At 48.6% G+C, this 27,743-nt stretch overlaps 1 protein-coding gene across 7 annotated transcripts in view; it reads right to left on the bottom strand.

Annotated features, from left to right (window-relative positions):
- Window positions 1-27,743, bottom strand: part of ANO5 (anoctamin 5) — a 113,801-nt gene that overhangs the window by 5,990 nt on the left and 80,068 nt on the right. For all 7 annotated transcript variants that reach the window (XM_056527796.1, XM_056527798.1, XM_056527799.1 and 4 more), the window contains 9 exons: window positions 27,347-27,460; window positions 27,013-27,128; window positions 22,503-22,637; window positions 20,765-20,870; window positions 18,102-18,162; window positions 17,617-17,768; window positions 11,069-11,143; window positions 2,134-2,356; window positions 664-833 (listed from right to left, as the gene is read on the bottom strand). In XM_056527796.1, the coding sequence (XP_056383771.1) occupies window positions 664-833; window positions 2,134-2,356; window positions 11,069-11,143; window positions 17,617-17,768; window positions 18,102-18,162; window positions 20,765-20,870; window positions 22,503-22,637; window positions 27,013-27,128; window positions 27,347-27,460 (1,152 nt within the window). The remainder of the gene's footprint in view (window positions 1-663; window positions 834-2,133; window positions 2,357-11,068; window positions 11,144-17,616; window positions 17,769-18,101; window positions 18,163-20,764; window positions 20,871-22,502; window positions 22,638-27,012; window positions 27,129-27,346; window positions 27,461-27,743) is intronic.

Raw genomic sequence — 27,743 nt, 5'->3', positions numbered from 1 at the left:
ATTGCCATACAGTAGAGAACTAGACAAAGAACCCAACTAATCCCTTTGAAAGTCAACCCATTCTGTGGTTTAGTGGGGGTCTCTCCTGATCTAATGTGTAAGAACAACTGAAATGTATAATGTTGGCCAACCCCACCAATTTTAGTTGACATCTAATGTGTATGGGGGCCTCCCAACTCTCCCCTGAAAACCGTACGGAAGGTAGATAACCAACCACCAGAGGTGTCTGGCAGCAACTTACTCCGTTGTGCCTATAGTAAAGGCATTGCTTGGATGGCCCAGCACTTATACTTGCACTAATAACTACTAGAAACATACCATTGCTTTAATAGGAAACCCCCTTTGTATTGTGCAGGTGGGTCCTACAGCCCCCAATGAACACTAGTGGGGGGAGGAACGTGGAAGCACAAGTAGAATCACAGGCATCATATAAGTGGGTCCCTTGTTTGAAGGTGGTGTGGTTGTCCTGTGATCCCAATCTATTGGAGGGGCTATCCAAATGTATCCCCTATCCAGAAGGACAGGGAAAAAAAGTGTCAACATCCCCCTAGACACTTATCCCCTAACCTTTTGATAGGAGATACATTTTGCGAAGCCGGACTACTCCTATAACATCAGCAATCCCCCCGACATTTTGCTGTTCGGCATCTTTACACAACTCACCTCCTCGTTTCGCCAGCTACCAAACATGTAGGTGTACTCGCGGGGATAGCCGACAAACTTCCCCTTGAAGAAAGCCACGTAGAAGCACGAGGAGTAGTAGTTGACGAACTGGAATAGGAACATTTTCATGGTGAGCCGGTTCTCGTACTCCAAGTGTGTTCTGGGGATTTCTAGTTATGGGAAAAAGAAGAAATTGTCATTTTACAGTATAATTCCAATAATCTACCAAACTCAGGACAGCTTTGGTGCTGGAAGGTCTGGTGGAAACATCACAGTCTTTACCCAGCACTAATGGAATGATGGGACAGCTGCAGAAGTGAACTGAGCCTAAGACTATCTTCACACAGCGGAAATTCTGCTATTTTGCAGTTTCCAGAATTTGAGCAGAATTTAGGCAGAATTTTTGTGTGCTCAAAACACAGATTCCACCAAGAATTCTGCAAAATTTAAAAGACATGTTCAACGTTTTTGCAGAATCACAGATTCTGCCATGTAAATGGGACAGCGGAGACCCCATTGAATTCAATGTGTGCAATGCAGAAAATCTGCAGCAGATTTATTGTAGAATGATTGAAGCAGATTAAATAGTCTGAATGTACCCTTAGGCCGCATTCTCTGAAGAAATTCTGCAGAAATTCCACATGACTCCGCAGCTCTACAAAAAGATAGATTTTATTTAACTGAACAGTCAAAGTTTGTGTGGATTCTGCACAGAATCTGCATGCATTCTGCACGAATTCCGCACAAACGCGGAAGAAATCAAGCCTCATTGACTTCATTGGGATTCTGCAGCCGAAGTCCGGAAAAATATAAGACCAGGCTTATATTTTCCCGGACTGGATTTCTGCTGTGTGAATGACTTTGCTGAATCCCATTAAAGTTAAAGGGGCTATCCAGGAAAAACTTTTTATATATATAATATATATAAATATAAATATATATAAATATATATATATATATATATATATATATATAAATATATATAAATATATATAAATATCTCAACTGGCTCCAGAAAGTTAAACAGATTTGTAAATTACTTCTATTAAAAAATCTTAATCCTTTCAGTACTTATGAGCTTCTGAAGTTAAGGTGGTTCTTTTCTGTCTAAGTGCTCTCTTAGACAGAAAAGAACAACCTTAACTTCAGAAGCTCAGAAGTACTGAAAGGATTAAGATTTTTTTTTTTATAGAAGTAATTTACAAATCTGTTTAACTTTCTGGAGCCAGTTGATCTATAAAAAAAAAAAAAAAAAAGTTTTTTCCTGGATAACCCCTTTAATGGTCAGACAGGCCTCTGTTTACATCGCATTCTAGAACCAACGTGTGACCGGTTCTCAGCGGAAGATAAAATGTAGCAGACTGTGAATAAAGATGTTAGAGACAACAATGTAACAATCTCTCATCTGGTCCGGTGGGGGGGTGGTTTACCTCAGCAGGTATGGCGGTCAACCCACCTGTGCCCACTTACCCTGGTCAGTGATCCATATGGCCACCCGTTCGTACAAGAAGTTCAGGATCATGATTATGACGAAGTTCAGGCAGGAAGCGGTCACCGACGTGGCCAGCTGTGGCGTCAGCAGCCCGCTGATGGGCTCCAACGTGTCGTTGTTCTCCATGATGCTGGCAAACGCGGCGTAGACCGCTAGCCGATAGACTATGACCCCGATCATGCCGGCTATGATTAGGGAGATCTATGGGAGAACACAACATAAAAGGGTTAAAAAATAAATAAAATGGAAGATACGTCTAAGACATTTAAAGAACTGGAAAAGACTAAAGACAGTGTGCCTCCAGCTGTTGCAAAACTACAACTCAACATGCCGTTGGCTGTCTGGGCATGCTGGGAGTTGTAGTTTTGCAACAGCTGGAAGCACAATGACTTTGTCCTAGTCCTGGCTGGGAGCCCAGTAAGGTCCTAGGATGTGGCTATGGGGCTTCTGTTCAAAGCGTTTGGGAGTTTTAATTTTGCAACAGCTGGAGGCACATTGGTTGGGAAACAATGGACTAGAGCAGTGATCTCCAACCTGCAGACCGCCAGATGTTTCAAAACTACAACTCCCAGCATGCCCGGACAGCCGTTGGCTGTCCGGGCATGCTGGGAGTTGTAGTTTTGCAACATCTGGAGGTCTGCAGGTTGAAGACCACTGGACTAGAGGATAACTTAAAGGGGGTTATCCAACAATGAAAACCCTTTGTTATATACCCTATTGGGTAAGTCTAAATTATCGGGGGGCGGGGCAGGTTCAGGATCCTCATCTAATTTTCTGTCCTGCAAAACACAGACATCCCACTGATGTGAATGGACACTGTGTAATGCTTAAATGTCACCTGTCGTGGCGCTGCAGGGCAACTGAAGTCTTCCCGACAGGTTTCTACACAGATTACAGCTGAAGGTCTCTTCAGGGGTACATCATGTGATGAGTTCATTGTCAATGGACACTTAGGGATTGTCATAAGCAGAGATCCCATTTAGATACACTATATATGTGTGTGTTATAATAGTACTGTGGAGAAATCAGAATTTATTATAATGCACACTGAGGAAATCGCTCTCTATTGTAATGAATCACATCTATTCTGAGCAGAATAAACGTCTGTCGTACGATCACTTGTATTCTATTGGCTTATGCAGCTCCTGACTAGATATCCATTTCCACTTGGTGACAAGTGTACCTGCTTGTAAATTGCTCGGCCAACAAGACACAGCTTTACTTTTAGTGATAATAGCACATTGTATGGACAGAGAACAGCTGCCTGGGTCCCACAGGGAACGCTGTATACATATTTGCATTGTGATCTGCATTCATATGTCTGCAGTACGCATGGATGCTTATAATGTTGACTCTTCTACTGTAAGGCTTAAAACTATCATTGGGTAAAAGACACTAAAAATTCAACAAAAAAGTGCCCTCCGACGTATTTTGTTTTGCCAACCGGCATCCTCAGGGATATATTTACCCCTGACGACACAGGTTGGCCAGAGAAACATGTCGGAAGTGAGGACATTCGGTTGACTTTTAAGTGTAGCAGTGTGTTTGCAGTGAGTAGTTCACCAGCAGATACACTTGTAAGGCTATGTTCACATCAGCGTCAGAACTTAGAATTGCAGAAGCCATTTAGAGCGAGAGCAGACATAAAAAATGCTGCAATTGGTAATTTTTTTTTTTAGTCCGTCAGATCCTGCAATATTAATGAAGACTAGCCGAAACCGCATTCAAGTAAATGGGATCCATCGGTGTGGATGGTGCAACTGACCGTCTGGCTAAAACGGAGTCTAACGGAGGGCCCAAATGGAGCCTCTGACTAAGACGTGAACGAGGCCTAAACACCCTACCGACGTGGCCAACTGAACCAGACTAGAGCAGTGGTACCCAACCAGTGTGCCTCCAGCTGTTGCAAAACTACAACTCCCAGCATGCCCGGACAGCCTTTGGCTGTCCGGGCATGCTAGGAGTTGTAGTTTTGCAACAGCTGGAGGCACACCGGTTGGGAAACACTGCTTTAGATTTTGCAGTTTGACTTGGTCCTAGGCCTGGCCTGAAGCTAAATAAGGTCGAAGGGTGAAGCTATGGGTCTCCTGCACAAAGCCTTTGGAGATTGAGGCAGCGCATGTCCCTGCAGTCCTAGTGCTGACTAATCCTGATGGTGCCTGCTGCGCATGGAATCTCCACCAGGGGGGAATATTCTGTAGTGTGGATGGGCCCTTATAGTAAAGATTGTGCACTGATCCATTCGACTTAGTGTGCAATATAATACATTCTGATTCTTCCACAGTATATAGGCCATAATAAAACACTGAAAATCATTTAGGGCCCTTTTACACTAGGTATTTTCAGAGCAAAATTTAGCACGGAATTCCGCTGCAGCAGCCTTTTATTGTTTTTGTTTTGTTTTTTTATAGGATTTTGCTGCCCATTCACACTGACGTTACGCCACAGAAATTACGAATCCCAGGCACCGGAATCCGCTCGGAAATGCATAGTCGTCCGTGGAGACTGAATTTTCGAGCGGTCAGTGCCTGCTATAGATGGAATCTTTGCCAGGAGTATATCCGGGCGAAGATTCCGTACTGTGAATAGGCCCGTACTGTGTGTAGTGCAATTAAAGGGACAATTATTTTCGAAACTTTATTGAGAATTATATAAGGATGTGGGGAAAGTGGATATTTTATGTCCATAGGACAACTTGTAAATAAGTACATTCCACCTAAATGGACTGAATGTAGAAGCAAATAACATGTAGTAATGTTACTGCACAGGACTGTTATATACTGTGATAAAACCAGAGAGGTTGTGGTCAGTCCTGGGTCATATGGACTGAAAGGGGAGAGAATACTTCTACACTGGATAGATGGGAGGCGGACGGACAGACAGACAGACGGGAGGGAGGGGGAGGCGGACGGACAGACAGACAGACGGGAGGGAGGGGGAGGCGGACGGACAGACAGACAGACGGGAGGGAGGGGGAGGCGGACGGACAGACAGACAGACGGGAGGGAGGGGGAGGCGGACGGACAGACAGACAGACGGGAGGGAGGGGGAGGCGGAGGGACAGACAGACGGGAGGGAGGGGGAGACGGACGGACAGACAGACAGACGGGAGGGAGGGGGAGACGGACGGACAGACAGACAGACGGGAGGGAGGGGGAGACGGAGGGACAGACAGACAGACGGGAGGGAGGGGGAGGCGGAGGGACAGACAGACAGACGGGAGGGAGGGGGAGGCGGAGGGACAGACAGACAGACGGGAGGGAGGGGGAGGCGGAGGGACAGACAGACAGACGGGAGGGAGGGGGAGGCGGAGGGACAGACAGACAGACGGGAGGGAGGGGGAGACGGACGGACAGACAGACAGACGGGAGGGAGGGGGAGACGGACGGACAGACAGACAGACGGGAGGGGGAGACGGACGGACAGACAGACGGGAGGGAGGGGGAGACGGACGGACAGACAGACAGACAGACGGGAGGGGGAGACGGACGGACAGACAGAAAGAAGGGGGAGACGGACAGACAGACAGAAGGGGGAGACGGACGGACAGACAGACAGACAGAAGGGGGAGACGGACGGACAGACAGACAGACGGGAGGGGGAGACGGACGGACAGACAGACAGACGGGAGGGGGAGACGGACGGACAGACAGACGGGAGGGGGAGACGGACGGACGGACAGACGGGAGGGGGAGACGGACGGACAGACGGGAGGGGGAGACGGACGGAGGGGGAGGCGGACGGACGGACGGACGGGAGGGGGAGGCGGGCGGACGGACAGACGGGAGGGGGAGGCGGGCGGACGGACAGACGGGAGGGGGAGGGGGGCGGACGGACAGACGGGAGGGGGAGGGGGGCGGACGGACAGACGGGAGGGGGAGGGGGGCGGACGGACAGACGGGAGGGGGAGGGGGACGGACGGACAGACGGGAGGGGGAGGGGGACGGACGGACAGACGGGAGGGGGAGGGGGACGGACGGACAGACAGACGGGAGGGGGAGGGGGACGGACAGACGGGAGGGGGAGGGGGACGGACAGACAGACGGGAGGGGGAGACGGACGGACAGACAGACGGGAGGGGGAGACGGACGGACAGACAGACAGACGGGAGGGGGAGACGGACGGACAGACAGACAGACGGGAGGGGGAGACGGACGGACAGACAGACGGGAGGGGGAGACTGACGGACAGACAGACGGGAGGGGGAGACTGACGGACAGACAGACGGGAGGGGGAGACGGACGGACGGACAGACGGGAGGGGGAGACGGACGGACGGACAGACGGGAGGGGGAGACGGACGGACGGGAGGGGGAGACGGACGGACGGACAGACGGGAGGGGGAGACGGACGGACGGACAGACGGGAGGGGGGGACGGACAGACGGGAGGGGGGGACGGACAGACGGGAGGGGGAGACGGACGGACGGACAGACGGGAGGGGGAGACGGACGGACGGACAGACGGGAGGGGGGGACGGACGGACGGACAGACGGGAGGGGGGGACGGACAGACGGGAGGGGGAGACGGACGGACAGACGGGAGGGGGAGACGGACGGACAGACGGGAGGGGGAGACGGACGGACAGACGGGAGGGGGAGACGGACGGACAGACGGGAGGGGGAGACGGACGGACAGACGGGAGGGGGAGACGGACGGACAGACGGGAGGGGGAGACGGACGGACAGACGGGAGGGGGAGACGGACGGACAGACAGACGGGAGGGGGAGACGGACGGACAGACAGACGGGAGGGGGAGACGGACGGACAGACAGACGGGAGGGGGAGACGGACGGACGGACAGACGGGAGGGGGAGGCGGACGGACAGACAGACGGGAGGGGGAGGCGGACGGACAGACAGACGGGAGGGGGAGGCGGACGGACAGACGGGAGGGGGAGACGGACGGACAGACGGGAGGGGGAGACGGACGGACAGACAGACGGGAGGGGGAGACGGACGGACAGACAGACGGGAGGGGGAGACGGACGGACAGACAGACGGGAGGGGGAGACGGACGGACAGACAGACGGGAGGGGGAGACGGACGGACAGACAGACGGGAGGGGGAGACGGACGGACAGACAGACAGACGGGAGGGGGAGACGGACGGACGGGAGGGGGAGACGGACGGACAGACAGACAGACGGGAGGGGGAGACGGACGGACAGACAGACAGACGGGAGGGGGAGACGGACGGACAGACAGACAGACTGGAGGGGGAGACGGACGGACAGACAGACAGACGGGAGGGGGAGACGGACGGACGGGAGGGGGAGACGGACGGACGGGAGGGGGAGACGGACGGACGGGAGGGGGAGACGGACGGACGGACGGGAGGGGGAGACGGACGGACGGACGGGAGGGGGAGACGGACGGACGGACGGGAGGGGGAGACGGACGGACGGACGGGAGGGGGAGACGGACGGACGGACGGGAGGGGGAGACGGACGGACGGGAGGGGGAGACGGACGGACGGACGGGAGGGGGAGACGGACGGACGGGAGGGGGAGACGGACGGACGGACGGGAGGGGGAGACGGACGGACGGACGGGAGGGGGAGACGGACGGACGGACGGACGGGAGGGGGAGACGGACGGACGGACGGGAGGGGGAGACGGACGGACGGACGGGAGGGGGAGACGGACGGACGGGAGGGGGAGACGGACGGACGGGAGGGGGAGACGGACGGACGGGAGGGGGAGACGGACGGACGGGAGGGGGAGACGGACGGACGGGAGGGGGAGACGGACGGACGGGAGTGGAGACGGACGGACGGGAGGTGGAGACGGACGGACGGGAGGTGGAGACGGACGGACGGGAGGTGGAGACGGACGGACGGGAGGTGGAGACGGACGGACGGGAGGTGGAGACGGACGGACGGGAGTGGAGACGGACGGACGGGAGTGGAGACGGACGGACGGGAGTGGAGACGGACGGACAGACGGGAGTGGAGACGGACGGACAGACGGGAGTGGAGACGGACGGACAGACGGGAGTGGAGACGGACGGACAGACGGGAGTGGAGACGGACGGACAGACGGGAGTGGAGACGGACGGACAGACGGGAGTGGAGACGGACGGACAGACGGGAGTGGAGACGGACGGACAGACGGGAGTGGAGACGGACGGACAGACGGGAGTGGAGACGGACGGACAGACGGGAGGGGAGACGGACGGACAGACGGGAGGGGAGACGGACGGACAGACGGGAGGGGAGACGGACGGACAGACGGGAGGGGAGACGGACGGACAGACGGGAGGGGAGACGGACGGACAGACGGGAGGGGAGACGGACGGACAGACGGGAGGGGAGACGGACGGACAGACGGGAGGGGAGACGGACGGACAGACGGGAGGGGAGACGGACGGACAGACGGGAGGGGAGACGGACGGACAGACGGGAGGGGAGACGGACGGACAGATGGGAGGGGAGACGGACGGACAGATGGGAGGGGAGACGGATGGATAGATGGGAGTGGAGACTGCCATACACAGATAAATGTTGACTAATCTTATGGATTTCTACCATGTAATTTCAGGGAAAAAGAAGGGTTGGCATGTTCGTTTTAACATTCATGATCCTTTTGTTCTCAGGGTGATAGGCGGCCACAAAGGGGATCTGGCAGCAGCCTATCCCGCTCTCCCCTTCTAAAATACATGCATAAGCATGTGTGGATCTGAAGAGAAACCTCCAGCTGCCAAAATGTATAACCAGCTTTAAACAGAGAGACAGACAGACACAGAGAGATGCATACACAGAGAGACAGACAGAGACAGAGAGAGAGAGACAGATTAGACAGACATGAAGTAGATGGATATGAAATACATTGTTACAAATGAGTGACTATTAGATATACAGAGGAATAATAAGGAATACAGCACAGATCATTTTCGTGTTATGCGGTTATTGTCCAAGCTCACTCCAATACATAGCAAAGATCATCATCCCAGCACCGCATCCCACACCAGGATGTTTTGGGACCCAGGAGAAACAACATGGAAACTCCTCATTCCTAGTCACTGACTATCAAGAAAATTGGCACAGAAATCAGAGCAGGCTGCAGACGTTCGAGTATGCAGCGTGCACCTTATTGTGCAGGACAAAGAAGCAGAAGAAAAACACAAGATAAAAAATACTCAACCAGAGATATTGTAGACTATAGGCCAGGGGTATAATACAGATAAATGCCGGTTATTGACTCCCTAGTTAGCATTTTAGCCCCGACAAATATATTCATGTCATATCCACACAACAGTCCCAACATGTCTTCTCCCCAAAATGAAAGAAATATGGGTTCATCAGGGGACATTAGACATCAAAAAAAGAACACAAATTATAAAATATCTTGGTAAAATAATATAAAGAAACAACTGTCCAGGATTAGACCACTCACTCAGGACCCCCAAAGTAGATGATGGGAAGCTCTGCGGATCAGATAGACAGGCCCTAATGTACCATGGAGAGTGGATGTATGGAGTGAGTGGTCCAATCCTGGTATCCACAACACAGATGCGGCATGGTCTTTCTTTATATTATTTTACCGTGATATCTTCTAATTTATTGGGGGATGAGAAACACGTCAGGATAATTCTGTGAATATGTTGGAAATACATCTGTCTGAGCCATAATGCTAACTAGGGGTCAATAACCGGCATTTATATGTATTGTACCCCCGGCTTGTATTCAACAAAATCTGTGGTTTTAGCCCTTGTGTTCATTTTATTTGAATGGTATGAATACGGTATTTACATTTTTAAAATATATATATTTTTTTATTTATTTATTTTATTTTTTCCGATTCAAATTATTTATTTTATTTATTTGGCTATTTATTTTTTATTTATTTTAGCCCTTATTTTTATCTACTGTATATTTGAATAGTATGCATATATTCTTATTTTAGTTATTAATTTTCATTATTTATTTATTCATTTTTTATTTAACCCTTATGTTTATCTATATTTGAATGGTATACATGTATACTTTTTTCATTATTTATTTTGTTTGTTTTTTTAAAATTTATTTTAGACTTTGTGTTTATATTTGAATGATATGCATATATAATTTTTTTCTTCATTATTTGTTTATTTTTATTAGGTTATTTATTTTTTAATTAAAGGTTATGCTTTAAATTTTAAATTTCTTCAGTCTTGTCATAAAGGCAGACACTTGTAGCTTCTGACTAGTAAAGGGGAGCAGTGGTGGGGGTTGCAAAACTACAACTCCCAGAATACCCGGACAGCCAGCGGATGTCAGGGCATGCTGGGAGTCGTAGTTTTTCAACAGCTGGAGTGCCACAGCTTGGCGACTACTGATTTAGTGTGAATGGCGGCCTCCCAACTCTCCCAACATTTGGTCTGAAATCTACATCCAGCTTAACTGGTCGCATTGTATTCAGTAAGTGTTTACAGAAAGTACAGTAGCATTTATGCAAAAAGGAGAAAATAGTAAGTGGGCAATCACCATCTTGTAACCACAATGCACTGTGGTGGCACTAACTGGGCATGGATATAGCTGTGGGGGCACTATGGGGTCATAACAGCTCCAGAAGGAGTGCTGTAACTACAGTGGTTGGCTTATGCAACCAATTATGGGGTTTACCAACATCCCTAAATGATGCAGAAAATCTGATTTTATAATCTCTTTAGTTTTATAGTCTCTTCTGTTTTTTTAGATGGTCTTCAACAGCTGGAGAGCCTCAAATTTGGGAACACCAGCTGCACACGGGTCTCTACAACAAACTGGGTCACCAAAACAAATCTACAATCGGCTGATAATGTTATAAAATTGTGAATTTAGGAAAAAAAGAAGCGTGAGGAAGCAGAACACACAGGAGGAGATATAAAAAAATAAAAAACACAATGCACCACAGACAAGATGTTAAGGAAATATTAGAGATATAAAGATGCTCACCCAGAATAGCACTGTGGTTCCAGAAAGGCAGAACCGGGCCGCCTTGCTAGTTAAGGGCAAGTAAGGCTCCATCTCCTGAAACAGTCAAAGCAAGCAAGGCCAGGATTCACCATCGAGTAAAGAAGCACACACCAAAAATAAGGAGAACATAAGATGTCGGCGAGTGATGTGCGGAGGCGAAGGGGGCAGAGAGACCACCCTGCTCCCGGGTCCCAGAGAGACCACCCTGCTCCCGGGTCCGAGAGAGACCACCCTGCTCCCGGGTCCGAGAGAGACCACCCTGCTCCCGGGTCCGAGAGAGACCACCCTGCTCCCGGGTCCGAGAGAGACCTCCCGGGTCCGAGAGAGACCACCCTGCTCCCGGGTCCGAGAGAGACCATCCTGCTCCCGGGTCTGAGAGAGACCATCCTGCTCCCGGGTCTGAGGCCTAGTCAGCTCAGATACCACCCACTAAATATAGAGACAGGCTAAACCTAATCTTAGTTTACTCCAGATTTCTCTACTAATCGAGCTGAGTATCTATTGCTCTTGCCTAGTAATAGACTCTGTTCAGACTCACTCCCTGCAGGATTGATTGGCCATGTCTGTTCTACATGAAAACATTCATGGAATATATATTCATACAGTAGGGATGTCCCGGTACCATTTTTAAGTACTTTTTTTTTTTTTTTTTACTTTGAGTACGAGCACCAATACTCCCAGCCATTGCCAATAACTGATAGGTAGGTGGGTAGGGAATTCACCCCTATTAGGTAGAAGCCCCCAGTAGTTAGATAGGTAGGGAATCCACTTATTAGGGGGGATTTTCTACCTACTGAGAACGTATACCTATTAGGGTAAGTTCAGATGAGCGGATTTTCCGTGCGTATTTTGCTGCGGATCCACCGCTGAAGGACCTCTATAGGTTGCCTTTACATGTGCCTGCTCGGAGCGGCAACACGCCACTATGAGCAGACACACTGCGATGTGCGAGTCGCCGCGCGCATGCGCAGTATACTCACACATCGCAGCAGCTCTCGGCCTAGCTCATTGAGCAGGGGGAGCTTCAGCGTGTCTGCACGTAGCGGGCGTATTGCCACTCTGAGCAGACACATGTAAAGGCACCATACAGTGCTCCTTCAGCAGCGGATCTGCAGCTTAAAATACGCTGTAAATCCGCTCGTCTGAACGTACCCTTAGGTAGAAACCCCCAGTAGTAAGGAAGGGAGTCACCCCTATTAGGTAGAAGCCCCTAGTAGATAGTTAGGTAGGGAAACCCCCCTATTAGGTAGAAGCCCCCGGTAGTTAGGCAGTCAGTTATGGCCTGCAGGTATAGGACTGGGATCAGGGACATTTGAACAATAGTACTGGCGCTTATATCGATACCAGTATCGGGACATTCCTAATAAAGGATCTATTAGCATATTCAATCCATCCAGGACAAACAAACCAATAAATCTCCTATTACAACAGTGTTTCCCAACCAGTGTGCCTCCAGCTGTTGCAAAAACTACAACTCCCAGCATGCTCGGACAGCCTTCGGCTGTACGGGCATGCTGGAAATTGTTGTTTTGCAATAGCTGGAGGCACACCATTTGGGAAACACTGCTTTAAACCAATGATATCAGTATTTTAGGGAACAAATCTAAACAGGAGATACATGAATACCTAGGAGGAAAGATTATTTACTGGAGATAAGCGGCGCCTGGTATGTATGTTGGCGGCTACTTATCTCTTATTTGTGCAGAACGTCACTAGATTATATCTTTTAAAGGGGTATTCCAGGCGAAAACACTATAATATATATATATATATATATATATATATATATATATATATATATATATATATATATATATCTATATCTATATCTATATCTATATCTATATCTATATCTATATCTATATCTATATCTATCTACCTCAACTGGCTCAGGAAAGTTAAACAGATTTGTAAATTACTTCAATTAAAAAATCTTAATCCTTCCAATAGTTATTCGCTTCTGAAGTTTTCTGTCTAACTGCTCAATGATGTTGTCACGTCGGGACGTGAGTCTTCATTGAGCAGTTAGACAGAAAATAACAATTCAACTTCAGAAGCTAATAACTATTGGAAGGATTAAGATTTTTTAATAGAAGTAATTTACAAATCTGTTTAACTTTCTGGAGCCAGTTGATATATAAAAAAAAGTTTTGGCCTGGAATACCCCTTTAATGCATAATTTTTTTTAAATCTGCAAGTCTCCTGTTGCAAACACCACAATTCCCAGCATGCCCTGACAGCCTGCAGCTGTCTGGGTGTACTGGGGGTTGTAGTAGTTTAGCCACAGAGATAACTTATTATTATCTCTGCCTCTGCCTTCACGCACATCACCCGGTGTGAACACCAGACCAGCACACCATTGTGTTTGCAGCAAAAAGACAAAAACAACAACCAACAAAGAACCCAAAATACAGGGATACAAAGTTAATTTTGGTTAGTGACGGCTTTTCGAGAGGCTGAGATCTTTGGCGCCTCCCTCTTACCCAGAACACAACGGACATCCAGCACAAGAACAGTTTTCCCAGGAGGTTTACGGGACTTCGCTTTATTACCAGTTCTATTTCCTACAAATGTAGAAAGGCTGAATGTGTAACAAACCAGAACAAGGGATCAGAACGCGGATCGCCACGGATCACCGGCAATATCACAAAACACACATTTCCAGCACGGAATAGAGGCAGCCGTTTCGTTTTTTTAAGATTCTGGGGTAGTCTTAACTACTTTAGTTATGTCTATTTCTGGGAAAGCTGGGTTGAAACAGTACTGCTTGATAGTTACAATATTGTCACCCAGCTTTATCCAACCACTTGGAAAGCAGTGCATGAATTTCATGGCTGTGTTTCCCAACCAGTGTGCCTCCAGCTGATGCAAAACTACAAGTCCCAGCTGGAGCTAGATTCTGCAGTGAGTTTGTCCTAGGCCTGGCTGGGAGCCCAATAAGGTCGTAGGGTGAAGCTATGGGGCACACTGCAACAGCTGGAGGCACAACGGTTGGGAAACACTGCTTTAGATACTGCTGTTTGACTTAGTCCTAGGCCTGGCAGATAGCCCAATAAGGTCCTAGGATGAAGCTATGGGGCTCCTGTACAAAGCATTTGGCTGTTCAGGCATGCTGGGAGTTGTAGTTTTGCAACAGCTGGAGGCACACTGATTGGGTAACACTGCTTTACATTCTACAGTATGACTTTGTTCTAGGCCTGGCCTTAAGCCCAATAAGGTCCTGGGGTGAAGCTATGGGGCTCCTGTACAAAGTCTTTGGCTGTTCAGGCATGCTGGGAGTTTTAGTTTTGCAACAGCTGAAGGCACACTGGTTGGAAAACACTGCCATATAGTAACCACCACACTTACTGAAGAGTTTGCAACCCAGCTTTCCCAAATATAGTTAAAAACAGAGGAATACATGAATGTAATTTTTTACTAAAATTTAAGTTAAGAGGGAGGGGAGATAATACATTTTGGATTCTTAGTGGGTCATGTTACATAATACCCGTTGTAATTTATTTCGGAACAGCACCCAATATAGTTCTGAACACAAAACGGCTGCCTCCATAAGGTGAACAAGATAAAACAATAAATGGTTAATAAGGTTAAAATAGGCGACATTAAATATTGTGATGGAACGTCCCAGGATCTGCAGATAAGACATCACATTGTCCTCAGGACACATCTAATAAATGCTGAAAATAAAAATAAGATGTTAATTATTAAAGGGATTATAATGTTCAGAGACTTCTCCGGGGGAAGGAGATCACTGTTAAAGAAGCGCTCTGGTTTATTTCTTGTTTATACCATGCACACTCACTTACTAGTCCTAAAGCAATATATCGGTTTTATTTTTATTTAGACAAGCTCCCAGACCCCTCCTCTCCAGCTCTATCTGTATACTGCTACTATCTCTATAGGATCAGGATATATAGTAGTTATACACCTCTCCTCCAGCTCTATCTGTATACTGCTGCTATCTCTATGGGATCAGGATATATAGTAGTTATACACCTCTCCTCCAGCTCTATCTGTATACTGCTGCTATCGCTATAGGATCAGGATATATAGTAGGTATACACCTCTCCTCCAGCTCTATCTGTATACTGCTGCTATCGCTATAGGATCAGGATATATAGTAGGTATACACCTCTCCTCCAGCTCTATCTCTATGGGATCAGGAGAAATAGTAATTATACACCTCTCCTCCAGCTCTATCTGTATACTGCTGCTATCTCTATGGGATCAGGATATAAATTGGTTATACACCTCCCCTCCAGCTCTTTCTGTATACTACAATTTATGAGCAAAAAAGAATAAAATCCCAGAGTGCTTCTTTACTGAACAAAAACCCCAGGGGACTGGTTTTGGGAGGGGACATCATCCAGTATATACACAGGGATGGAGGAGATGGGGGCTCATTTATACCGATACATACATAATGCACAATGTGAAGAAATTATGTTCAATGCAAGGTATACAAAGAAATCCCTTGAAGCCGGCATCTGATAACCCAGAACTAGCAGAGAACCAAATTGTGAGGCCCCAAATGTAAGCAGGAGATTTTATCCTTCTCCCTGGAGGTTTTCCAGCCTTGCAAGTAAATTTAAAGGGGTACTCCGCTTCTCAGCATTTGGAACAAACTGGTCCGAATGCTGGAACCGGGAGCTCGTGTCCTCATAGCCCCGCCCCCTCATGCAGTCACACCTCGCCCCCTCAATGCAAGTCTATGGGAGGGGGCGTGACGACTGTCACGCCCCCTCCCATAGACTTGCATTGAGGGGGCGGGGCGTGATGTCATGAGGGGCGGGATTATGATGTCACAAGCTTCCGGCGCCGGCTCCAGCATTCGGAACAGTTTGTTCCAAACGCTGAGCAGCGGAGTACCCCTTTTAATATACTTACAACTACAGATGAGCGAACTTACAGTAAATTCGATTCATCACGAACTTCTCGGCTCGGCAGTTGATGACTTTTCCTGCATAAATTAGTTCAGCTTTCAGGTGCTCCCGTGGGCTGGAAAAGGTGGAGACAGTCCTAGGAGACTCTTTCCTAGGAATGTATCCACCTTTTCCAGCCCACCGGAGCACAGGAAAGCTGAACTAATTTACGCAGGAAAAGTCATCAACTGCCGAGCGGAGAAGTTTGTGACGAATCGAATTTACCGTAAGTTCGCTCATCTCTACTTACAACCATAACATCTAATTCGGCTCCAACACCCATTAATGCCGGATTCAAGGTATCAATAATAATTGTATCACGTAATGTAACATTCACTCCCTGGTTATTGTACAGTCATTATTCAGCCTTTAAAGTCTAACTAAAACGTAGTTGCAGCGGCAGGATACATGTTAAACACTCACAGAAACTATGTTGCCCTCTGCTAAAACAAGTGGTCCATGGAATTGTTGGAAGCCTCATGCATGTCTATAGGACTTCCAGCAATTCGGGAGACTGCTTGCTTTAGCAGTGGGCTATAGAGATTTAAATGAGCACTGTTAGATTAAAAAAAAACTTTCATATGTTGTACTTTTTGGCAAAACAGTAACCTTTCTGATTTACTTCATAATAAAATGTTATTTCCTTTTTCTAGAAATTATGACCACTAGGGGTCCCCATATCATCCAGAATATAATCGTGTCCAGCTGCAGCGTCATCCTTTGTCCCAGTTGAAGCCCAAACATGGACAAAGTCTTTTAAATGGTCACTCCGGTGGAAAACTTTTTTTTATTTTTTTAAATGGTGCCAGAGAGTTAAACAGATTTGTAAATTACTTCTGCTAAAAAATATTAATCCTTCCAGTACTTTTTAGCAGCTGAATGCTACAGAGGAAATACTTTTCTTTTTGAATTTCTTTTTTGTCTTGTCCACAGTGCTCTCTGCTGACACCTGATGCCTGAATCAGGAACTGTCCAGAGCAAGAGAAAATCCCCATAGCAAACTTATGCTGCTCTGGACAGAGGTGTCAGCAGAGAGGACTGTGGACAAGACAAAAAAAGAAATTCAAAAAGAAAAGAATTTCCTCTGTAGCATACAGCTGGTAAAAAAATACTAAAAAGGATTAAGATTTTTTAATAGAAGTAATTTACAAATCTGTTTAACTTTCTGGCACCAGTTCATTTAAAAAAAATAAAAATAAAAAAAAAAAGTGCTCACTCCTGTCCTATCAGACTGCAGCAGAAAGGAGGGGGTTACAGAGCATAATCCAGTGTGTGGATGAATAGACCCAGCACTCAGGAAGGAGTAATCATGCAGAGTAAGGACATGCACCCTCGGAAGCACAGAACGACAAACCAAGTGAGCAATAGAAAGAAGGTATTTGTGAAAAAAATATAGGTGCTAGACACAAAATTATATGTACATAATCAGGATAAGCTTTAATGTCCTCCCGCTGCAACTACATTTTAGTCACACTTTAAATTTCTGGTGACAACCAATATGTGAATAAGGCGAAGAAAAATAAATATACAACACACAAGGTTTTCAGCTGACCAGCACTGATAACAGTCACAGCTCCACCTAATCCATACGGCCTTAATATGTACCTGAGTCACCGGATTTTTCTTTTTCTTTGTGCACTTTGCCTCATATTCGGGTCTCAGCTGAAGTTGTTGTTGTTCTTCCTCAAAATCAACCAGGTCCCACTCGTACTTGAGCTGCGCCTGCCTGCGCTTCCAGAACTCCAGGAATAGGGTCACTGCAAAGAGGAGAACGGGTGAGTCCCCTACCACAGCGGTCAACCCCCTGCAAAACCTCCAGAGAGGAAGGTGAAGACTCTATAGCAGTGGTCTCAAACTGTGGCCCTCCAGAGGTTGCAAAACTTCAACTCCCAGCATACTGTAGAGGGTGTAATGTGAATCAGAGAGCTGGGCACCAGCTTTTATAAGATACAAAAATTTTCAAATGTCATCTGAATAAATATCTCAACAAAGAGAAAGATACATTATAATATATATATCATGACATGGTAATAATTCCATTACACATTTATACATTTTGTTTGTAGAGAAAACGACATCTGGACACTTACCCCATATTCCCATGAAGATGGCAAAGAAGAGGGTCGCCACATTGTCAAACAAGTGTGAATACTGCAGAGAAAAGGAGAGGATCAGTATAGAGGGTAGGGATCGCATAGCTTGAGGGGAAAGATCAGTACAGTGGGTTAGGATCTTAAAACACTGAGTAACAGGGTAAGGAGGATGATCAGTATAGAGGGCAGGGATCACACTAGAGGGGTGAGGGGGAGGATGATCAGTATAGAGGGCAGGGATCACACACTAGAGGGGTACCGGGGAGGATGATCAGTATAGAGGGCAGGGATCACACTAGAGGGGTGAGGATGATCAGTATAGAGGGCAGGGATCACACTAGAGGGGTGAGGGGGAGGATGATCAGTATAGAGGGCAGGGATCACACTAGAGGGGTGAGGGGGAGGATGATCAGTATAGAGGGCAGGGATCACACTAGAGGGGTGAGGGGGAGGATGATCAGTATAGAGGGCAGGGATCACACTAGAGGGGTGCCGGGGAGGATGATCAGTATAGAGGGCAGGGATCACACTAGAGGTGTGAGGGGGAGGATGATCAGTATAGAGGGCAGGGATCACACTAGAGGTGTGAGGGGGAGGATGATCAGTATAGAGGGCAGGGATCACACTAGAGGGGTGAGGGGGAGGATGATCAGTATAGAGGGCAGGGATCACACTAGAGGGGTGCCGGGGAGGATGATCAGTATAGAGGGCAGGGAACACACTAGAGGTGTGAGGGGGAGGATGATCAGTATAGAGGGCAGGGATCACACTAGAGGTGTGAGGGGGAGGATGATCAGTATAGAGGGTAGGGATCACACTAGAGGGGTGAGGGGGAGGATGATCAGTATAGAGGGCAGGGATCACACACTAGAGGGGTGAGGGGGAGGATGATCAGTATAGAGGGCAGGGATCACACTAGAGGTGTGAGGGGGAGGATGATCAGTATAGAGGGTAGGGATCACACACTAGAGGGGTGAGGGGGAGGATGATCAGTATAGAGGGCAGGGATCACACACTAGAGGGGTGAGGGGGAGGATGATCAGTATAGAGGGCAGGGATCACACTAGAGGGGTGAGGGGGAGGATGATCAGTATAGAGGGCAGGGAACACACTAGAGGGGTGAGGGGGAGGATGATCAGTATAGAGGGCAGGGAACACACTAGAGGGGTGAGGGGGAGGATGATCAGTATAGAGGGCAGGGATCACACAAGAGGGGTGCCGGGGAGGATGATCAGTATAGAGGGCAGGGAACACACTAGAGGGGTGAGGGGGAGGATGATCAGTATAGAGGGCAGGGATCACACTAGAGGGGTGAGGGGGAGGATGATCAGTATAGAGGGCAGGGAACACACTAGAGGGGTGAGGGGGAGGATGATCAGTATAGAGGGCAGGGATCACACTAGAGGAGTGAGGGGGAGGATGATCAGTATAGAGGGCAGGGATCACACTAGAGGGGTGAGGGGGAGGATGATCAGTATAGAGGGCAGGGATCACACTAGAGGGGTGAGGGGGAGGATGATCAGTATAGAGGGCAGGGATCACACTAGAGGGGTGAGGGGGAGGATGATCAGTATAGAGGGTAGGGATCACACTAGAGGGGTGAGGGGGAGGATGATCAGTATAGAGGGCAGGGAACACACTAGAGGGGTGAGGGGGAGGATGATCAGTATAGAGGGCAGGGATCCCACACTAGAGGGGTGAGGGGGAGGATGATCAGTATAGAGGGCAGGGATCACACTAGAGGGGTGAGGATGATCAGTATAGAGGGCAGGGATCACACTAGAGGGGTGAGGGGGAGGATGATCAGTATAGAGGGCAGGGAACACACTAGAGGGGTGAGGGGGAGGATGATCAGTATAGAGGGCAGGGATCCCACACTAGAGGGGTGAGGGGGAGGATGATCAGTATAGAGGGCAGGGATCACACTAGAGGGGTGAGGATGATCAGTATAGAGGGCAGGGATCACACTAGAGGGGTGAGGGGGAGGATGATCAGTTTAGAGGGCAGGGATCACACTAGAGGGGTGAGGGGGAGGATGATCAGTATAGAGGGCAGGGATCACACTAGAGGGGTGAGGGGGAGGATGATCAGTATAGAGGGCAGGGATCACACTAGAGGGGTGAGGATGATCAGTATAGAGGGCAGGGATCACACTAGAGGGGTGAGGGGGAGGATGATCAGTTTAGAGGGCAGGGATCACACTAGAGGGGTGAGGGGGAGGATGATCAGTATAGAGGGCAGGGATCACACTAGAGGGGTGCCAGGGAGAATGATCAGTATAGAGGGCAGGGATCACACAGCACCCGGATGCAGAAAGCATTATCAGCACAGCAGGCAGGGATCAGCACAGCAGGCAGGGATCAGCACAGCACTGGGTGTCGTGGAAGGGAGGATGATCAGTACAGAGAGTAGGGATCACACACTAGAGGGGTGCCGGGGACGATGATCAGTACAGAGGGTAGGGATCACACTAGAGGGGCGAGGGGGAGGATGATCAGTATAGAGGGCAGGGATCACACACTAGAGGGGTGCCGGGGACGATGATCAGTACAGAGAGTAGGGATGACATACTAGATGGGTGCAGGAAGCCTCATCAGTACAGCAGGTAGGGATCACAAAACATACAGTGCAGAGGTTGGTGGTGATGGTGTAATTCTCACCATAGATGGCTGACAGGTGGAGTTTAGCCTCCAGAATTCGCAGCGTTTGTCGCACAGAGGACACATGATGATCTGCCCCCCGATGTCCTTATCACAGATCTCTTTACTGCAGGAGCAACACAAAACCATGAGACCCACAAAGAACTCAGAAACACACAATGTATAATAAATAAAATAAAAATAAAAAACACATTGTATAAAAAAAATAAAGGAAAGCAAATGAAAAAACAAACACATGAACACTGTATAACAAATAAAGAAAGACCCACACATCTAAAGACAAGAATATACGGAACAATATGTCTGCAGTCTAATGAGAGCTTTTATAGGTACTGCTTAGAAGCAAAATCATGTGCCGCGGACACAGGTGCAGATTTGTTACAATGTATCAGAACTCCCCTTTGTAACATGTCCGGCAACTTTGTCATAATCACAAATATTTAGCCTCCGGTTATAAAGAATGTACACTGCTCAAAAAAATAAAGGGATCACTAAGATAACACATCCTAGATCTGAATGAACTAATCGTATGAAATACTTTCCTCTTTACATAGTTGAATGAGCTGACAACAAAATCACACAAAAATTATCAATGGAAATCATCAACCCCTGGAGGTCTGGATATGGAGTCACCCTCAAAATCACAGTGGAAAACCCCACTACAGGCTGATCCAACTTTATGTAATGTCCTTAATACAAGTCCCAATGAGGCTCAGTAGTGTGTGTGGCCTCCATGTGCCCGTATGACCTCCCTACAATGCCTGGGCATGCTCCTGATGAGGTGGAGGATGGTCTCCTGAGGGATGTCCTCCCAGACCTGGACTAAAGCATCCGCCAACTCCTGGACAGTCTGTGGTGGATGGAGCGAGAAGTCTCAGATGTGCTCAATCGGATTCAGGGGGACGGGCGGCCAGTCCATAGCATCAATGCCTTCCTCTTGTAGGAACTGCTGACACACTCCAGACACATGAGGTCTAGTATTGTCTTGTATTAGGAGGAACCCAGGGCCAACCGCACCAGAATATGGTCTCACAAGGGGTCTGAGGATCTCATCTCGGTACCTAATGGCAGTCAGGTTACCTCTGGCAAGCACATGGAGGGCTATGCGGCCCCCCAAAGAAATGCCACCCCACACCATTACTGACCCACCGCCAAACCAGTCATGCTGGAGGATGTTGCAGGCAGCAGAACGTTCTCCACGGTGTCTCCAGACTCTGTCACGTCTGTCACATGTGCTCAGTGTGAACCTGCTTTCATCTGTGAAGAGCACAGGGCGCCAGCGGCAAATTTGGCAATCTTGGTGTTCTCTGGAAAATGGCAAACGTCCTGCACAACCCCCACCTGTGGACGTCGGGCCCTCATACCACTCTCATGGAGACTGTTTCTGACCGTTTGAGTGGACACATGCACATTTGTGGCCTGCTAGAGGTCATTTTGCAGGGCTCTGGCAGTGCTCCTCCTGGCACAAAGGCGGAGTTAGCGGTCCTGCTGCTGGGTTGTTGCCCTCCTACGGCCTCCTCCACGTCTCCTGATGTACTGGCCTGTCTCCTGGTAGCGCCTCCATGCTCTGGGCACTAAGCTGACAGACACAGCAAACCTTCTTGCCACAGCTCGCATTGATGTGCCATCCTGGATGAGCTGCACTACCTGAGCCACTTGCGTGGGTTGTAGACTCCGTCTCATGCTACCACTAGAGTGAAAGCCCCGCCAGCCTTGAGGCGGATTTACATAACCTTACCTACTGATGCTATCGTCCATTGTTATCCAGCCGTACAGGAAGCAAAAGAAACCAACAATCGCGGCGAAGAATAACATTTCTGTATAGAAGCCCAGCCAAGCAAAGTAGATTCCGATCTTCTCACCATAGTATATCCTGGAAAATAAACAATAAAAGCGCCGTCAGCTGTGGTGTCATAAAGCGGCTGAGGACACACGTCACATAGTAACATATGACCGGGTAGGTTTATCAATTTCTATGATGGGATTCACATTTTTTTTAAATATAATTAATTTAATTGAGCAACATTACAATGCACATGGGTAGAGAACAAAGAACAGGATTCTAATTCTTAAAAAGGGGCAATACCAGCTTATTTACTGACAGAATAGCACAACAATAAAAACATCCCGATCGGGTAAATGACTATCACTGAGGATTTAATCTTTTTTGGTCAACAATCTACGGCAGTGTTTTTACCAAATAGTGTGCCTCCAGCTGTTGCAAAACTACAACTCCCAGCATGCCCGGACAGCCTTTGGCTGTCCGGGCATGCTGGGAGTTGTAGTTTTGCAACAGCTGGAGTCACACTGGTTGGGCAACACTGCTTCAGAGTCTGCAGTTTGACTTTGTCCTAGGCCTGGCCGGAAACCCTATAAGGTTCTAGGGAGAAGCTATGAGGCTCCTGTACAAAGCCGTTAGTTGTTCGGGTATGCTGGGAGTTGTAGTTTTGCAACAGCTGGAGGCACGCTGGTTAGGAAACACTGCTTTAGATTCTGCAGTTCGACTTTGTCCTGGGCCTGGCCGGAAACCCAATAAGGTCCTAGGGTGAAGCTATTGGGCTCCTGTACAAAGCCTTTGTTGTGTGTACCCTATGTATCCCCCTATGTACAGAAAACCTGTGCAGATGCCCCTGTATAGTTTCCTATATTGCAGTCATATTCAGAGCATGTACAGTAGTTGCAGTCCCCTACATGTTGGGTGGTACTATGTACAGAAAACCTGTGCAGATGCCCCTGTATAGTTTCCTATATTGAAGTCATATCCAAAGCATGCACAGTAGTTGCAGTCCCCTACATGTTGGGTATACCCTATGTACGGCCGGGCGGTATGACCAAATATGTGTATCACGGTATTTTTGTAACTTATGGCGGTTCCACGGTATATAATGGTATCTCCCCCCCCTACACACAAATTAATTTTCAGCCCAGCGATGTGCTGTCCCCATCGGGGTAAATACTCACATATCACCCGCAAGCGCTGCCCTCCTCGTCCTCCTGTTTGTTGCGGGTCGCCGGCGCTGACACTCTATACTGTACGCTGTATCAAACTCTAAGTCACGTTCCTACGTCGGCCTCACGCTCTTCCTGGGGATGGGAACGTCGGAGAGCCGTCAGCCTATCACCGGCCGCAGCGATGTTCCACCTCAGCCGGTGATAGGCTGAGCACACTGTCATGTAAGAAGCTGGCCGGCTTCTTACATGACAGTGGGCTCAACCTATCACCGGCCAGGGGCGGGACATCACTGCGGCCGGTGATAGGCTGACGGCTCTCTGATGTTCCCGTCCTCAGGAAGCTGGTCGAGACCGATGGGTTAAGGGGAGTTAAAGTTTATTTTGTTTATCTTTTGCAGCCCGGGCATAGGGATACAGCGTACAGTATAGAGTGTCAGCACCGGCGGCCGCAAAAACAAACAGGACGACGAGGAGGGCAGCGCTTGCAGGTGATATGTGTGTATTTACCCCAATGGGGACAGCGCATCGCTGGGCTGATAATTAATTTGGTGGGGGGGGGGCAGAACAGCGCTCGCGGGTCACATATGATTAGTTCCCCCATGTGGGGACAGCGCAGCGCTGGGTTGATAATTCATTCATTCCCGAGGGGGAGGGGTCCAACCGGTATTGAGGTATGGTAAAAATTCATATCGTGCAGCACAAAAATTTCGGTATTCGGTATGATCCGGTATACCGCCCAGCCCTAACCCTATGTATAGAAAATCTGTGCACATGCCCCTGTATAGTTTCCTATATTGCAGTCATTTTCAGAGCATGCACAGTAGTTGCAGTCCCCTACATGTTGGGTGGTACTATGTATAGAAAACCTGTGCACATGCCCCTGTATAGTTTCCTATATTGCAGTCATATCCAGAGCATGCACAGTAGTTGCAGTCCCCTACATGTTGGGTGGTACTATGTATAGAAAACCTGTGCAGATGCCCCTGTATTAGTTTCCTATATTGCAGTCATATCCAGAGAATGCACAGTAATTGCAGTCCCCTACATGTTGGGTGCACCTTATGTATAGAAAACCTGTGCAGATGCCCCTGTATTAGTTTCCTATATTGCAGTCATATCCAGAGAATGCACAGTAGTTGCAGTCCCCTACATGTTGGGTGGTACTATGTATAGAAAACCTGTGCAGATGCCCCTGTATTAGTTTCCTATATTGCAGTCATATTCAGAGCATGTACAGTAGTTTCAGTCCCCTACATGTTGTGTGTACCCTATGTATAGAAAACCTGTGCAGATGCCCCAGTATTAGTTTCCTATATTGCAGTCATATCCAGAGAATGCACAGTAGTTGCAGTCCCCTACATGTTGGGTGGTACTATGTATAGAAAACCTGTGCAGATGCCCCAGTATAGTTTCCTATATTGCAGTCATATTCAGAGCACGTACAGTAGTTGCAGTCCCCTACATGTTGGGTGCACCCTATGTATACAGAAACTGTGCACAAGCCCCAGTATAGTTTCCCGTGATGCAGTCCTATCTAGAGCACAGTAAATACAATCCCTGCTTGTCGGGTGTACCTTATTTATTCCCCTATGAAGAGAAAACCTATGGAGATTCCCTGGTAAAGTTTCTTATAATGCAGTCATATCTAGAACATGCACAGTAGATGCTCAATACATATGAATAGGGCGGCCCTCAGTAGACCCGGAGTCGTTCTCTTCTGCTATGCTCTGCTGACATATCACATGAGTGATGTCAGCTGCCAAAAAAAAAAAAAACACACCAGATGCAAAGAACCCAGCAGTGTTTCCCAACCAGTGTGCCTCCAGCTGTTGCAAAACTACAACTCACTCCCAGCATGCACGGACAGCCTATGGCGAAGTGTCAAAGAGTTGCAAAAATTTTTGTGCAAAGAGAGTGCTTGTACAGAAAATTAGCTTCTTGACAAATATGCCAGATGCAAGCATAATTAAAGGTGAACTGTAGTGCAATACAGTGACCCCCCCCCCGACCTACGATGGCCCGACATACGATCATTTCAGCATACGATCACTCTCAGAGGCCATCGCATGTTGAAGGCAGCATCAACATATGATGCTTTTGTATGTCGGGGCCATCGCATAAACGGCTATCCAGCAGCGCAGACTGCTTCAGCTGCCGGCGTATAGCCGTTTACGGTGCCCCGTGTGCTCCGGTGAGGGTCTCTTACCTGTCCTCGGGGCTCCGGCACGTTCTCTTCGGGATCCTCTGCATAGTCGGCGCTCTCCATCGTCGTCATCAAGTCGCTGCGCACGCCATCCCGTCATCCAATAGGAGCGGCGTGCGTAACGACGTGATGGCACCGACTGAGAGCGAGGATGCCGGGGAAGCAGAGGCCTTGCCGCAGCCTCGGGGACATGGCGAGAGCGATGGAGGGCTACATCCAGGGCAGCGGTGACAGGTCCGGAGCGGCGGGGACAGGCGAGTACAACTTCCTATACCAGTGGTCTTCAACCTGCAGACCTCCAGATGTTGCAAAACGACAACTCCCAGCATGTCCGGACAGCCAACGGCTGTCCGGGCATGCTGGGTCTTGTCGTTTTGCAACATCTGGAGATCTGCAGGTTGTAGACCCCTGTCCTATGCTTTACATTGCACGGATCCCTCAACATACGATGGTTTCAACAAACAATGGTCCATTTGGAACGGATTACCATCGTATGTTGAGGGACCACTGTATAACTTATGATAAGTTATGATAAGCAATGTCCTGTACAGGGCTGCGGCAGGAAGCACCGTGTCGTTCCCAGCAGGAAGCCGATACATGGAATACATGGAGGGGCCTGGGGGCCCTGTACAGGAGATTGCGGGTCGAACCCCTCACGATATGTAACTTATTCCCTATCCTTCGGATAAGGGATAAGTTATATTGCATTACAGTTCTCCTTTAATACCCTCATTCATCTGTAAAATAAATCAGTGTTCACGAGGTCGATTCCATGCGGACCTGCGCACATTTGAATGATTGAGAAGGGGATAGGACTGCTTGGAAATGAGCCGATTGCAATGGATTTCAGAGCGGAACCCGCAGAAAGAATAGACATGTCTATTCTCTATTCGGACGCCAGAATCAGGATTTCTGCCGCAGAAATTCCGCCATGTGCACCGTGCAGCAGAATCCCATAAAAATCTATGGGACTCTGCTGCAGTGTATGAACATGACTTAACAGGGAGGACACAATGTTATCACTATCATATGTAAAAGTCCTTTTTCCAAGGCGTTCATGGTCTAAGATCTTGTGTCCTCGGCCAGCACTTACCTAATACGATCGAGCGGCTGTTCCTTGTAAAACTTTCCGAATCTGGCCCACTGCTTATACAAGGTGTATCGCTCATTGTCGCACTTCTCGTCCTTGGATTTCTTCCAGTACTGACACTGGGGGGGGGGGGGAAGAGAACAAGCAAAACATAAGACACCGCAATAACGCAACAAAACATCCTGACCTGGTAAATGACAATCAATGAGGGTTTTCTTTTTAGTTTAACAACCTCTACAGCAGTGTTTTCCAAACAATGTGCCTCCAGCTGTTGCAAAACTACAACTTCCAGCATGATACTAATACGGAATATTTAGCAATTTTTCTCATTACTTACATCATGGAGGGGGAAGGCGGATGTGTACGTCCCGTTGTTCAACAGCCTCTTAATGCCGAACTTTCTCTTGTCATCCCCAATTCCATAGGGGCAGCGAGAGAGGATGTAATAGACCTGGAAAATATAAGAATACTTTATATACTGGAGCGTTATAAGAGGAGCGGCTGATATCAGTCACATATGATGTAATGTCTTTTATAACACTACAGCATTGGGGACGACTTTGAGGTATTAAAGGGGTAGTCCAGTGGTGAAAAACTTATCCCCTATCCTAAGGATAGGGGATAAGTTTGAGATCGCGGGGGGTCCGACCGCTGGGGCCCCCTGCGATCTCTCTGTACAGGGCCCCGGCTCTCCGGCCAGATAGCGGGTGTCGACCCCCGCACGAAGCGGCGGC

Source organism: Hyla sarda, chromosome 6 (assembly GCF_029499605.1).
Source record: "Hyla sarda isolate aHylSar1 chromosome 6, aHylSar1.hap1, whole genome shotgun sequence".
Taxonomy (NCBI): domain Eukaryota; kingdom Metazoa; phylum Chordata; class Amphibia; order Anura; family Hylidae; genus Hyla; species Hyla sarda.
The sequence above is the reverse complement of the archived record's forward strand: the minus strand, read 5'-3'. Positions and strand labels throughout refer to the sequence as shown.